This window comes from Poromitra crassiceps, assembly GCF_964638095.1.
Source record: "Poromitra crassiceps genome assembly, chromosome: 13".
NCBI lineage: Eukaryota > Metazoa > Chordata > Actinopteri > Beryciformes > Melamphaidae > Poromitra > Poromitra crassiceps.
Window position 1 is genome coordinate 377,501 of NC_139644.1, and position 16,266 is coordinate 393,766.

At 43.4% G+C, this 16,266-nt stretch overlaps 1 protein-coding gene across 1 annotated transcript in view; it reads right to left on the reverse strand.

Annotated features, from left to right (window-relative positions):
• The window catches only part of LOC310787379 (multidrug resistance-associated protein 1-like), a gene marked incomplete at both ends in the record, with an annotated part of 143,201 nt that overhangs the window by 17,861 nt on the left and 109,074 nt on the right, over positions 1–16,266 (reverse strand). Inside the window, 5 exons of the mRNA XM_083648779.1 lie at positions 584–730; positions 1,464–1,565; positions 3,654–3,780; positions 9,891–10,090; positions 12,415–12,725. Coding sequence (XP_083504905.1) covers positions 584–730; positions 1,464–1,565; positions 3,654–3,780; positions 9,891–10,090; positions 12,415–12,725 — 887 coding nt within the window. The remainder of the gene's footprint in view (positions 1–583; positions 731–1,463; positions 1,566–3,653; positions 3,781–9,890; positions 10,091–12,414; positions 12,726–16,266) is intronic.

Here is a 16,266-nt window from a genome sequence, read left to right on the forward strand (position 1 = left end):
CTCCCCGGGAACCTGGTCAGGTTCCAAACCTCTCAGCGCTCCCTTCGCTCCTCCACCAGTGCAGGTCGCCTCGCCCCTCCTTCGCTACGGGGGCTCAAAAGTCGCTCATCCCGATCTCGACTCTTCTCGTCCCTGGCACCTCAATGGTGGAACGAGCTTCCACCTTCGGTCAGGACAGCTGAATCACTGCCGATCTTTCGGAAAAGGCTAAAGACACACCTTTTCAGGCTCCATCTGGGCCCTTCTTGATCTAACTTCGTTCTCTCTCTTTCTTAAAAGAAAGAAAAAAAAACAAAAAACAAAAATAAAATAACTAACCAACCTTGTACCACTAACCTAAACTCGTACCACTGTTCCTTCAGAAGTTGTAGTTGTCATAGACTGTGCTCCATAGTTGATTGCTCTATTGCTGACAAAAAATGTGTTATTGTAAGTCGCTTTGGATAAAAGCGTCTGCCAAATAACGTAATGTAATGTAATGTAATGAGTGCTGTTGGTGCTGAAAAGGCATTTTTGGGGTCACAGAAGGACAAATGTAAAAACTGTTAATGAAATGGGAAAAAAATCATACAGTGCTCCTGACCTTTTCTCTATCCTTGATGCTGATGGAGATGCATTTTAAGGCCCAGTCCAGACCCTTACGGTACTGCAGTCCATAGTCTTCAATCTCTATGGTTCCTGTTGTGGGCCAGGCCACCGGCAGCAGACTGCCTTCTACAGTCCATGGTGCCTACACAATGAAACAGCCAGCTCAGCAGGTCTGCATTGTCCCAGACAAGGGCAATGATTGAGAAGAGTTCATAGCATAATGTTATCACAATCTCTGTACTAAGTACTAAAAATATGATTTGCTGGAGAAAGTATGAAATAGTACAATTACAATAAGACGCAGATTGTTTATAGCTGCCATAACTCCAGTTCAACTTAACATAATGTGGATACACTTATACCAACAAAAATAAAATAAAATGGGGAACAGTAAATAAATGAGGTGAGATTGAGAAACAGGGTGTATCAGTGCAGAATGTATTTCAAATCAGAATTAAAAGTAATAACCAAATATTGACATAAATATATATAAAATATTAATTACCGGTACTTGTTTTATCATAAATGAATGTGTTGTATAACAATCACAACAAATGTCTAAAACATTAAATATGTAATGTATGTAACTTTAACAGATTTATCTAAATAAATTGAGAAATTAAATTATATTTTAACTGTCTTCCAAATCCATCCACACTTTGCAGCCATATTTATTCATTATTCATTATTTTGGTAGTGGTGCCAATGATACAGCATAGTGGCCTAATTTATTAATGTAAACATTCTATTGTTCATATGTGAAGGTGTTACTTCACTCTCAAATAATCTGAATGCTGGGACATGCCTGTATTGGTGTATGTGACCTTAGCTGTCATATGAGAATATTGTCACATCCCCTGTTGACAGCCACTGACCTCCTTGGGTGTGCTGGCATACTCTTTGACTCTCTCCACCGACACTATGTTGTTCTCCACGTCAGTCCAGGCACGAACAATCCAGCTCAATATACCTGTCACCTGTACATAAACATGCAACAATATACCTGTCACCTGTACATAAACATGCAACAATATACCTGTCACCTGTACATAAACATGCAACAATATACCTGTCACCTGTACATAAACATGCAACAATATACCTGTCACCTGTACATAAACATGCAACAATATACCTGTCACCTGTACATAAACATGCAACAATATACCTGTCACCTGTACATAAACATGCAACAATATACCTGTCACCTGTACATAACCATGCAACAATATACCTGTCACCTGTACATAAACATGCAACAATATACCTGTCACCTGTACATAAACATGCAACAATATACCTGTCACCTGTACATAAACATGCAACAATATACCTGTCACCTGTACATAACCATGCAACAATATACCTGTCACCTGTACATAAACATGCAACAATATACCTGTCACCTGTACATAAACATGCAACAATATACCTGTCACCTGTACATAAACATGCAACAATATACCTGTCACCTGTACATAAACATGCAACAATATACCTGTCACCTGTACATAAACATGCAACAATATACCTGTCACCTGTACATAAACATGCAACAATATACCTGTCACCTGTACATAAACATGCAACAATATACCTGTCACCTTTACATAAACATGCAACAATATACCTGTCACCTGTACATAAACATGCAACAATATACCTGTCACCTGTACATAAACATGCAACAATATACCTGTCACCTGTACATAAACATGCAACAATATACCTGTCACCTGTACATAAACATGCAACAATATACCTGTCACCTGTACATAAACATGCAACAATATACCTGTCACCTGTACATAAACATGCAACAATATACTGTGCACAAAATTATTATTTGACCCCTTGCCGATTTTGTAAATTTGCCCACTTACAAAGAAATGAACAGTCTATAATTTTAATGTGGGTGTATTTTAACAGTGAGAGACAGAATATCAAAAAAGAATTCACAAAATTATATAAAAAATAAATGCAATTTGTTGAGGAAGTAATTCACAATTGAGTAGTGTGACCTTTTATGATTGGGGTTTGAATAAAGACTGGAGCCAAATAGCTTTTTACTTTAGTTAGAACAAAAAAGGTCTGAAATTACCACATCCCAAATGTGCCTGAATAAATTCAAGATTCAAGATTCAAGATCTTGAATAAGGGTCTAAGGGTCATCACTCATCACCACACTGTCTATAACTTTTTGAGACATTTGAATACCTCAGTTATTATTATGTCTATAGTCTTTGCCTGTTTTGAAACTTTGTATCACTTTTGTAAACTTTTGTATCTCGTCCCTGGCACCTCAATGGTGGAACGAGCTTCCACCTTCAGTCAGGACAGCTGAATCACTGCCAATCTTTCGGAAAAGACTAAAAACACACCTTTTCAGGCTCCATCTGGGCCCTTCTGGATCTAACTTCTTTCTCTCTCTTTCTAAAAAAAACAAAAAACAAAACAACTAACCTAAACTAAACTTGTACCACTGTTCCTTCAGAAGTTGTAGTTGTCATAGACTGTGCTCCATACTTGATTGCTCTATTGCTGACAAAAATGTGTTATTGTAAGTCGCTTTGGATAAAAGCATCTGCCAAATGACGTAATGTAATGTAATGTAATGTATCAGATGGCAACCATGGTCCACTCTGTGAACCATGAGCCAATCAAATGAAACAGGTTTCTGATTGGCTGCCTGTTAACGCTGCTCAACATAAAGTGGTAGGTCTAAACGTCCTTGATGGTTAACTAGGCTAATGTCAGTTGAGAGTAGGAGTAAGATCAAAATTTCAAACAAACTTCAAATGTGTGCGTGCGTGCGTGTGTGTGTGCGTGTTGGGAGGGCATGCTTCAAAATGCTCCTTTTAGGAATTTACAAACTTGATCCATTGCGTGAGCACATTTTAAATTCACACGCAGGACTTAATTCAAAGCAGCATTGAACATGGGCGAGGTATATATTTCTGTGAGAAATGTGTTTTGTATCGTTTTGGAAACTATCCTAGTGAGTCTCATTAGTTTGGTACACTGATTATAAATATGCATGGGGTGATGGGTGAGTTGTCTGTGACCTGGAGGGAGTGGGACACTGCCAGCCCGACGATGCCTGGGCTGAGCTCACCGCGGCCCCTCACTGACAGGATAGCTGCTGCCAGCACCAGCAGGCTCCCCAAGAACTCCAGGTTCACCGCCAGCCATCTGAGGCAGTCAGGAAACATGAGCCATATTTTAGTCATCTGAAATGTTTAAGTTTTAATCCAGTTTTAGTTGACTAAATATAAGATTTTAGTCTAGAGTTCATAATAGGCCCAACAATTCAATCCTGACCCGACCCTAGTAAGTTGAAGCCCAAGCCCGACCCGGCCCGACCAATTAGCATAAAATGTGGGCCTGTCGGGCTGGGTCGGGTTCTGTCGGGCTCAGGCTGAAACTGACAACTCTAAACTGTGTGTGCATGCGCGCACGCGTGCTGGTGTGTGTGTGTAAGCATGGAAGAAAGTGAGAAAGAATAAAGAGCGTATCCATCTAGCCTAATGTACTGTAAATTCATTAAAAATATTTATTTTTTTGTGAAGCCTGAGCCCGACCCGACCCGACTAATTAGCATAAATTGTCAGCCCGAGCCTGGCCCAAGCCCGTGGGGCTGGGTCGGGTTCCGTTGGGCTTGGACTGACACTGAGAACTCTATTTTACTCTACTAAATCTACGGTAGATTTAGTCTGTTGGTAACCTCTGCACCAAAGACAAGAACTCCCTCGGGAAGATAGTGAAGACGGCTTCAAAAATAGCCGGAGTCCATTTTAGGAGCCTAGACCATATTTTTAACAAGCAGGTGCTGAAAAAAGCTAGGGCCATCCGCTCAGACAACGTCCATCCGCTGAGCTCAGAGTATGAGCCACTCCCACCCAGCCTCCGGCTCAGTGCTCCCCTAGCTAGGAAAAACATGTACAAAAATTAATTTGTGCCTGTTTCCATTAAAGGAGAATTTCAGTTTTTTACACCACGGTCCTCATTTCCAGCTTAAAATATGATGTCTACTCACCGAAATATGTTTGGCTCCATTCGGATGCCCACGGAAGATTTTGAGCTCTGAGTAGTCTCCTCAAACAGGCTATAACGAGAGCATACGGGGCAAGGTGCCTGCGCTCTGTAAATGTCACTTTTTCTGTCACATCGCGGCTCATTATGGTTGTAAATATAATTATGAGAACATGAAATTAGGGGTGCACCGATCACGTTTTTTGCCACCGATCACCGATTGCCGATCACCTATGAGAAATATCTGCCCAACCGATCATCGACCGATCACCGATTACCGATCACCGATATATATATATATACGCCCTGGGGTGTCCGTAAAAACACGGGGCAGGAGACAGATGGGAGTTCAACCGTTTAGTTGTCAGTTCTCTTCAGTACAGTACAGCAGTATAGGCTCTTTACAGCATTATGACAGGAATAGTAGGATTGTGTGTGGTCTGGAAAAAGGAGGCAATAAAATATACAAACAGGTCAGTAACCAAGCTTGCTGTTATATAGGCCAATTATAGTGATAATTAACAACTAATAATATATAAATGATAATTAGGTAAACTGTAAGTCAGTTACTCTTAAACACCAGTCTTGAACCATGACTAAAGCCAAAGAGCTCCCACTCATAGAACCGGGGTTATGCACAATAACCGTCATACATTGGGATCCGCATCGAACGAACATCAAAACGACCCGCCCATCGAGGCCGAGTTACAGTGTTATAATTAGCAGCACTATGAGTGCGATCTACATAATGGTGACAGGGTTACATGACGGGAGAAACAACAGAATCACAAGCTACACACGAGCTAAACTCCATCTGAGTAGTGGCATTAATTAGCGCAACAGACAATCAAACCGCAAGTGCACGCCTAAACAAACGTTATTGCAATGATTGCAGGTAGATCGATCTAAAACCAAAAGGGAATGCAATACAGGAATATTAACATAATAATGACTTACTGGTTGGTCATATACGCACACATGGAAGAAGGGGATTAGAACATGTTCAACTGTCCAAAGAAAGGAAGAAAGTCCGTCTGAACGGAGCGCACATCCACATACTCAGCCGCACACTTTCGCTTCCTTCAAAGTGCCCGCGGGAACATCAATGCTTGCGTGGAAATTGTCTGTGTGTGCGCGTGCACTACCCCGACTACCACAGTACCACCGTGTCAATCTGGGACTTTAATACACACGGACTTAACAGCATGCAAATGCCTCGGTAGGCGGGAGGACTGGAGGTAACTTCTCTCTGCTGAGTCTGCTCTAATCACCAGCTGATTTGTGTGATTCAAAGACGCAAGGGGTGTGTTGACAGTCTGGTGCGGTGTGTGCATGGAGGTGAGTACACTGACGAAAGCAAAGCGTGTGCTTTGCAACACAATGATATAAACGTTAGAGCACAAATATGAAAGTTAAACGATAGACATTGAAGACATGAAAATGGGCTGCCTCATGTTTCTCACAGGCAGCATGATCGGCTATGCGATCGGCAACATTAAAGGAATATTGGAAACAGCAGATCACATATTTGAGGTCCAAATCGGCCGATACAGATTGTGTGCCGATCGATCGGTGCACCCCTACATGAAATCGATATCTAACTAACCATCGTCTGCTGGGAGTCCCGACAGCCCACTCCGTTTGCTGTCCAGGTGTCCATCACATAGATAGATCACATCTCCCGCTGCTGTTTGTTGTTGACGATATGTGGCATGATTCCACACGAGCGGTAATGGAATTGAAACGTCCATAATCTTGACATCAGATATCTATAATAATGCCAAGCTAAAAGCTAAGCTAACAACATCACCGAGCGACTCAACTCTGATCTGCCCCGGATGGGGTCACAGTGCCCATCTTCCCCCTCTGTGAAACCACACTTCTTCAGAGAAACCACAGAAGGGGGAAGATAAGCGCTGTAACCCCATCCGGGGCAGATCAACGCCGACTGCTGTGTTGTTGTTAGCTTAGCTTCTAGCTATTAGCTAAATAATTATATTTACAACCATAATGAACCGTGATCTGACAGAAAAAGTGTCATTTACAGAGCGCGTGCAGCATGCCCCGCAGGCTCCCGTTCTAGCCTGTTTGAGGAGTGTACTCGGTGCGACAAATCTTCTGTGGGGATCCGAATGAACCCAAAAGTATTTTGGGGTAGAAAACATCATATTTTAAGCTGGAAATGAGGACTGTGGTGTAAAAAAACTAAATTCTCCTTTAAAGCCCTAAATGCCAGCGAGACTAGAAGGTAAGGCCTTTATGATGATAATGTTCAGTTGGTTGAACTCATCTTATACTGGCATATATTATGTAGGTAGCAAACTGTGAATCTTCCTTGGTCTTCTGCGTTCTTTTATACAATATGTATTATTGTAGCATTTTTTAGCTCTTGTAATGAGTAGCGCTGAGTGTCAAAACGACCACTTTGGCCTATAGCCTTGCACTTTGCACTGGTCACTTTAAACCACACTGGCACTTTAAACTGCTACTTTGTACTTATATTGTGTTTAACTGTGTCTGCACTTTATGTTTTTATCCAGGATGTTGCGTGATGTTATGCCTGTTTTCTATGTTTTTATGTTTTGCTGCAACCCAAAGTGCCCTTCTGGGACATACGAATAAACTTGAAGTTGAACACATTTCAGAAGAAAAAAATCACTCTTCATGATGTCAATGGTGCAATTGCCTTTGTGCCCTGTCATGTGGCCTTGTGCCCTAAAAAATATTGTGATGCCGAATTCCAGATGGCCTTGCCCCTAAAATGATGAAATTCCCACCCTGTTAGAAGTTACGGAATGGACCTTTAAAGGAATTCATAGTAGTTTGTTACATCATCACAGTCTCAAGCGGGTTGGGTTAGATTTTTGATAGCCCAAGATGCGTGGACAATAGGATAAGACGTGCGTTAAGGCGCACAAACCGGCCTGCAAGCGCAAATCGCAAATAGCACGTGTACGAAGATAGGGCCCATAGTCCCCAGATAAAACCACACCAGCCATGTAAGGAAAAAGTGCCTCCAGACGAGCTGTTTTGACTTCCATGATTTTGTGACATCACTAAGTAACACTCATATCATTTTCATTTATCATTTTTGCACGCTTACAGTGCCAGCCTGAAAATGGAAGAGCAAACCTTGTTGTCTGTAGCATCGCTGTGTAGAATGGAAAAATTGACAGAAAACAACTGCACCAAAGATGGATCTATCCCAAGCAGGGCTGTAGTGGTGGCTAAACGCACGTAAACGGCGTTTACGTACCTTTTTCAATGCTCTGCAGCGTTTAGGCACCTTTTAAGATCGTCTACTCACATGTTTAAATCGTTTATGCACACTTATTATTGCACGAGTTTTAACACGTTCGCGTAAACTCCGTTGATGCGGAGACCACGCCAAGCACGTCACACACCAAAAGAAAAGAAAAAAGATTACTCATGGGCATGGCACTGACCAGGATCTCCGCGAACCGTAGCCTATTTTTGTGGAGCGCTCCGCGGGAAAGGTACACGGCCCCGGTCACGTTGGTGCCTTTATCGAGCTGTGCTTGCCTGCCCTGACAGCGCTCCCTTCAAACAACTTAACGGTGCCATTGTGCCAGCGATGCGCAATGCGCATTTGGAGAGCTGAACATAGGTAAGGTTGGTTAAAAATGTGTGTCCGGAGTGGGGAAAATCATATAGGCTCACCGTTTTACAACTGAAGAGTGAATCACTGGTGTAAGAAACATGATTGATTTCCCTCTGATCAAGTAAAGTTTGTAACATTAGGTGCGTGCGAGTCGACTTGAATAGTCCAGGTGCTAGGCTACTGTATAAAGCCAATATAATACGACCATGTTGAAAACTATCTAGAAACATACTGGTGTTTGTTGTGCCGAGATCTGTATAAATAAATATTGGCTGACTAAAATTTAGTGGCCAGAGTGGCAGAACTACTTTTATTTCCATGTACAGTATGTTGTCTACCTATCCTTGCCCAATGTGTTTGTGGACAGTTTGGTATGGTATGGTATGGTATGGTGTTTATTCTTAATCCCCGAGGGGAAACATGGTTTGAATTATATATTGGTATTCAAGAATCACAGATTAAATCTGTCTACACACTTTTAGCTATAAAGCTGAAGCTGACAATCACAGGTACAGTGTGTATGAGAGAAAGAACTATATTACTCTTCAAACTGTATATACTGGGTTCATACAAGGTCCTTTAAAGTAGGCTACCTACTGTATAATTTAACTTTTCATACCTGGAGAAATTCAACAAATGTTCAATAAATACATTTTATATTGATTGTTTAGGCCTAATTATTTGTAAAGTCACAACACATTAGAGATGTGTGTACCGTAGTTCATTTTGCTCTCAAATGCACCAGGTTGATGAATTTTACTTTAAAATGTAAAAAAAAAATCTTCCGGGGGAGAATCCCCCCGGACCCCCCTTGAGGGGCAAGGCCCATCCCATAGCCAGCTACTTTTTCTATCTGGCTGGCTACTCAGAAATGTGGGGGAACCCCCTGATATACCTTATAGGGCTATATGATTCAGATTAAGTTGTTCTATATACTCTCATATTTTGTCTTGTATATCGGTCACGGAAGCTTATTTATCCGCCGTTATAACACTGCCGGTGCCGTGTGAGAAAGCTGCCTTGAGTCAAAAGTATAGTTTACCCACTTTTTTTTTTACCACTACAGCACTGATCCCAACAGATCATCTTATCTGATCAAAACTGTGCATAGTTAATGAGGGGAGAGACAGAGCACATAGAGAAGTCCCACAGAGGCTGGATTTCAGGTTTTTTTGCAACATAATTTATAATCTTGTTTTAAAGACCAATGAGACATGTTTTATACAGTTAAAAATACCATGATATGGGACCCTAACTTCTTCTACTCTTCTGATTGATCTCTTCCCAATTTGTCCCTCCCTAACATTTTCGTCTAGTTTTTATTCGTTGATGAAAATGTCAATAGATTTCAGAGGTTTTTGTCATCACAACTTTGTTTTAGTCAGTTTTATACTAGTTTTCGTCAGAGAAAAGGGTTTTTGTCTAGTTTTAGTTTTAGTCAATGAAATTAACCCTGCCTGGCAGGTCAAGTGACAAGTCACAATTATAGACGGTTTAACTTGACAACATAAACACTCTAAATTGCCCCTAGCTTCCTGTTGCAATGTTTGTGAATACAATAGCTGACAGGAAATAAGCTACGTTTCAACCTGTTCGCTAGCAACACAGTTCAGTGAAAACTCTCAATAGAAGCAAGTGCTGTGTGAACCTGGTGGCTACGAAGCGTGGGAAGTAAGCAGCCTGGTTGTGGTCGATGCGGGCGTTGGCCTGCAGGATGAAGCGCTGCTGCTCGCTGAAGGCTCGGATCACACTGGCTCCCTGCACCGTCTCGTTCAGGTGGCTGTACATCGGAGAGCGGCTCACCGCCTCCAGGCGACGCAGCTGACAAGATGAGGCTACATAGAAACTCTACAGAGAAAAGGCATGAAGACAGGGTTCCTGCAGGGTTCAACAAGTTACATTGAAGACTATCTAGACCTTTTTAAGACTAGGAAAAAAGTATGAGGGATATGAAGGACTTTGATGCTCGCGATGTGAAACTATATTGGGGGATGGCAGCAGGCGTTTGCTGCTGGCTTTTTACAGCAGCTTTATGTCTTTAAGACTTCCCATACCCTACAACTCTAATGCCTTTAAGGCGCTGACAGGGTTCTGCGCAGCCTCAACTTGGAGCCTTGCCGCCGACTAGCGGCGACAGCGAGAGTGCATACTCGAATGTAACTGTTGGCTGCGGTACACGTCCAAAACACTAGGTGGCTTGTGGTACACTTATGTCCGTTACATATGACGTTATCGTGTCGTTTACCAAGAACTTGCAATCATGTCGGTTTTATTGTCCCTCCATTTCAAAACTCATTCTGGTGAGCCTGCAAAAGGCTTTGCTAGATGAGGGACAAGCACTGTTAAATGAGGAAATGGCATTTCCTTATCCTCACAACAAGTACGTCAGTGGAAATGTGCAAGGCAACGGCCAATCGCAGCTCTCGTGCTGGTCACATCATGTCCACGTTGACGCCGCGGAGTCACATTTGCGAGGAGATGCACGCCCCCCTCCACCGGTAGGATGGCCAGCTGTGGCGACCCCTCGTCGCAGTCGGTGCTGGCGATTTCGCGTAAGCATAAAACCAGTTTTATGCAATGTTCCTCATTTCAGCATTTTCTTGCCCAAGGTGCAGCCATGGATGTATTAAAATAACTGGATAGGGGACGTGCCACGCCCACCCATGCATTCGGACGGAGGTTGCTCACTGGTGCATGAAGCCATCATGGGGGCTTTTTCTTCCTGGTTTTACTTCCTGACCATGTGGCCCAAGGCGAAGTGCGCATGTGTGCCATGACGTGTTCCATGACGTCTCCCACCCCTCCCACCCATGGATTGTATTACAAGAAGGAAATACCCCCGTATACGGCTCTTAGTGGCTTCTGAAGAAAAAATGCCCCATAAAAAAGTTGTTGATAATTATAAGAGTCGTTTTATACTTTGAGTGACACCCGGAAAAAATTCCCCTGGGTTTAACAGCTGCCGGGGTCCCCATGCAAGTGGATGGGAATTTTCCTTTCTGGGCTGCATGGCGTCACATGACTTGCAATATAGAGCTTCGCCACCATGTTCAAATGGCTTCACAGCCCAGCGCTATTCCTGGGGGCTTGGGTGCAGCAGCTTAAGTTTTTTTATGCACTGTTTTTTTAATGCTACTTCATAAACTTTATAAAAGTAACATTAACTTCATATCCCAAACAATTTAAGACCTGGCAAAATCGTATTTAAAGAAAATCAGGTACAACGCGCTCAACTCACGACTTTTCAGTAGACAAATTGTAATTGCCATTGCACGCTGAAGAAGGGCTGCTGCCCGAAACGTCTGTTGTGTGGCAATACATTTGTCAACTTGGAGTGCTGTCCTTTTCCTTATTTGAAAATTTTATTTAAGACCTTTTATGTGAATATCTGGATATTTCAGGACATCCCTATGTTCCCTCAGCCCTATGTGTTTAGGCAAGGAGCATATGGTTGAGGTTATATGAGGTCCAGTTGAGGCATGAGGTCACTGTGGTTATGTTTAGAGCAAGCTTGCGGTCAAGGCTCTCAAAGGTAAGTTAGGATGGGGCTGAGGGAACATAGGACTGAGGGAACATAGGGTTGAGGAACATAGGGCTGAGGGAACATAGGACTGAGGGAACATAGGGCTCAGGGAACATATGGCTCAGGGAACATTGGGGTTGAGGGAACATAGGGTTGAGGAACATAGGGCTGAGGGAACATAGGGTTGAGGAACATAGGGCTGAGGGAACATAGGACTGAGGGAACATAGGGCTCAGGGAACATATGGCTCAGGGAACATAGGGTTGAGGGAACATAGGGTTGAGGGGAAATAGGACTGAGGGAACATCGGGCTGAGTGTACATAGGACTGAATGAACATAGGGTTGAGGGAACAAGACTGAGAGAACGTAGGGCTGAGGGAACAGACTGTAGGGCTGAGGTAACATGGTTGGGGGAACATAGGACTGAGGGAGGGAACATAGGGTTGAGGGAACATACTGTAGGGCTGAGGGAACATAGGACTGAGGGAACATAAGGCTGAGGGAACATGTCTTTAGTTGGCTACTAATCCCAATATTTAATAGTTTTACTTTAATACCAGCAATCACATAACTGTAAGTGTCACATTTTTAAAATAGCTAATTTTCACATTAAACAAGACTTATTCTTGGAAGGTAAACAGAGCACACCTGTACGAAGGCATATAGACAGGTGAGGGGGAGGAGCACCATCCCTGCAAAGGGCGTGGCCACGAGGATGATGAGGCAGACCTCCAGCAGCTTGAACAAGTACCCCAGCATCATCTTCAGCCCGTCGGGGATCATGCAGTCAATGGCATCAATCTCCTTGGAGAAGCGGTTGAGGAGGTTTCCGCTGGGTGTGACCTCGAAGAAAGACATGGTGGAGTGTAGGACGTTGTGCAGCAGATCAGCGTGGAGGTGTCGCGAGGCCATGATCCCACCCAGAGAGATGGCCAGTGTCGTCACAAACATGGCAATACCTGAAGGAACATGGGAGAGGGAGTTTTACAACCTGAGGGAGCTCTGAGGCGATGAAAAAGACAGACATTTGGAAAGCAACATCATTCTCACACAAAGATCCTTTTATCAAAATCTAGAAAGCTCATTCATTTTCTATCTGCTCATTCTGCTGAGTTTTTTTTCAGGGTCAGGGGTGTGTCTCTAGGGGGTGGCCAGGGGTGGCACTGTAACTGGCCACCCTTGAAATCTGATTTGCCACCACAAAATCCTGAGTTAACACAGGCTGACCATCGGGCATCCAGGTAGTGTAGGAGTAAAGTCCCTGCCTACGAAAGCATGTGAGCGGAGCGGAGCGTGGAGTGGAGCGGGGGATTTTGGCTTGAGCGGTGAGCGGGGACCAGAGCGGTACTGGAGCGAAAGTTGGAGCGGCACCGATCACCCGCTCAGTCCCGCTCCAGTTTCGATCACAACATGTTCGAACCAGAATGCATTGGTGCGTGGCCATGTGCATGCCCACTATTTTCTTGCCAGCTGCTGCGAGATGAGAAGGAAGAGAAACGAACATGCAGCCGACTCTGCTGAGCTCATGTTATTTGTAGTGAGTAATGCCCATTGCCCAGGCGTATAAATGTAAATTAAAACACACTGGCCTTTTAATATTTTTTATTCTTTTGAGCGGAGCGGTGAGTGCGAGCGGGTGAAATCTGTATCGAGTGGGGAGCGGTCTGGAGCGGAGCGGCTGTGAGCGCTGGAGCAGGTAGAAAGGGCCGCTCCGTGAGCGAGGAGCAGTAATTATCACCACTCCACTCCGCTCACATGCTCTGCTGCCTACCAACGCGAGGGGCATGTTTGCATCCTCGTGTTACATCTGGCTTAGTCGGGCGTCTATACAGGCACAATTGGCTCGTGTCTGCGGGAGGGAAGCTGGTTTTAGGGTAAATACCCTCCATGAGCGCTGCACTAGCGCCTCCTCTGGTCAGTCGGGGCGCCTGTTGAGAGGGAAGGGAACTGGTTGGAATAGCATGATCCTCCCACGCAGGGGTGAAAGTGGATTGAAATTCTTGCCAGAACTACTACTCCAACCTTCATCGTGTCATTGTTCTCCTCCCGCTGCAGCTTCATGCGTTCCTGAACACGCATATTTTTGACATCATGTAGTCTATAGCAAATTATTTATTTAATTATTTATTGTGCAAGTTAGTAGCCTACTTAATTAACCTGTATACAGTGTGGCATAATTGTGCTTTAAGTAAAACAGTTGTCTAATGGTAAAGTAAAGGCGAAATGAATTATGCAAAGGACAAATAATATGAAAATGAATAAGCAAGAATATGAAAATGGATTAAAAAATGCACATTTTAAATTGCATTTTGCAAATCAGCATCAGTCTTCCATTTGTCAATTTAATTAACCTAATTTAAATGGCTCATTTATAAGCATTTTTATTAATAAGGTTTATAAATAGTTTTATCAAACAGCTAATTTAAAAGCATTTTTTTCTTCTAGAAGCCGTCTGGAAGGTGAAAATGTAGCCTAAGTAAATTACTGAGAATTAGCCTACTGCTTGGATTTATAAAGCTTTTCATAATGCAGGAGACAGAGGGGAAAAAGCACAGTAGAAATCCATGCAGTCAGCAGAGAAATCCTTATCCAAAGCAAAATATTCCCACCAGGAATCAAAGAACAGACACCGAATTGGGCACTGGGTGGGCAGACAAACAATCAAATGCCATCTTGAAAACATTCCTGAATGAACGATGAAGGACTTTTACGCATCGGAGGCGCCATGAAACCATGCGTAAAAGCTCTCTCTCTCTCTCTGCTTCCTTGTGCTGTCCTCTTCCCCTGTTATGTCTAGCTTGACACAACACAGCCCGTCTAATGTACCCGTCTGTAAACGGTGCAGCTGAGCTGATAAATGCCGACTTGTTCAACGAGCAACAGGTTAGCGGATGTGATAGATAACATCATTAGGCTACATTCCCAAAACGAGTGTTATTTTGTGACAAGCAAACTTTTAACGTCGGAGTTCGACAAGGAAATTCGATGCAAGGAGGCACGCGCTGCAGTCATGGGCTGCAGTGCAGAGTACTATCCAGGCAGCCTCAAGCCAGCATAAACACAGCTGCTCACGTTCTAGACCGGATATTGCTCCCAGAATTATTTTACAGCGGGAGCCTCACAAAAATAAGGTGGATAGACAGCACGATTAAAACCACTGACAGGTCTAAAACACTGCATTGGAATAATTTAGAAGCAATTTATGAGAGAGACTACTGTTGTTTATTACCGACATAACGTCAGCCATGTGTTTGCTTGTTGGAAATTATGCGATCGTGATTGCTTCTGCACTCTGCAGCAATCGGATTTTGATTGACAGGCAGCTGCATGTCTTCCCCCAATGGCGTTCAGGCACAGAAAGTCTTAAAGGAACTGCGCACCGGAGGGTTCCGGCCCACTTTCACCAGTGCTCCCACGTGCTACGTCCTACCAGTGAGGCTGCAGCTGTCAGGTAAAAAGAAGCGGCTGGCTACTGCTCATGTCTAGGAGGAAGCATGGTGCTGTCTCGGCTCTCCCCAGATCGGCAGAGGGTGGAGCAGCGACCGGGGCAGCAGCGGGAATAATTGGCGAAGTACAATTGGAGAGAAAATGGGATAAAAAAAACAAGCTGTCCATCGAGCCAGTTAATTTCATTCCCTTAGTGGGGAGACATTACATGGAGAAGGGTCAGCTCAAAGTTCCGGACTTCCGTGGGCACTATTCTCTCTTTAAATCGATCTCCTCCCGATCAGAAATGTCGGCTTTTCTTTTTGCATGCCAGAGATGATGGATTATATGATTATATCGCCTGTTCTAGTGCTTTCTAGCACACATCAGTTGACCACAAACATGCAACATGCGTCGCAAACTGCGGTAAAAACCCTGATTGAGATGCATATTCCGAATGCATACATGATTGATACATGATCAAAGAATCCTCCTAAAATCCGAATAATAGTGGAATAACCCAGATTTGCCTCTCATGTTCTGTCTTTTCCTTTATCTGACCTATTCAACTTGTCTTTGTCCACCTGTGCAGTTCCTTTAATGTGGAAGTGTGCTCGTGTAAACCCTTTGCATAAAGGTGGCGATCCACTTGACATTAATAACTATAGACATATTTCAATTATTAATAGTATAGTTAAAATATTTGAAAAAGTAATATTTAAGCAATTATCCCAATATCTCAATGACCATCACATCCTGTCTCCATTCCAATCCGGTTTTGGATCCAACTTCTCCACAACCACTGCTCTGTTAAAATTTACCAATGACGTATCATCTTCGTTGCATAAAAACATGCTTACAGGTACAATATTCATAGATCTCACTAAGGCATTTGACATGGTTGATCACTACCTCCTCCTTGACAAACTGTATGCAATCGGTCTCTCACAGAGTTCCTTACTTTGGTTTAACTCATATCTCCACCACAGATGTCAGTGTGTCTCTATTCATGGCAGTCAGTCCGACTTCTTGAGTAAGGAAAAAGGCGTACCCCAAGGTTCATCCCTAGGTCCA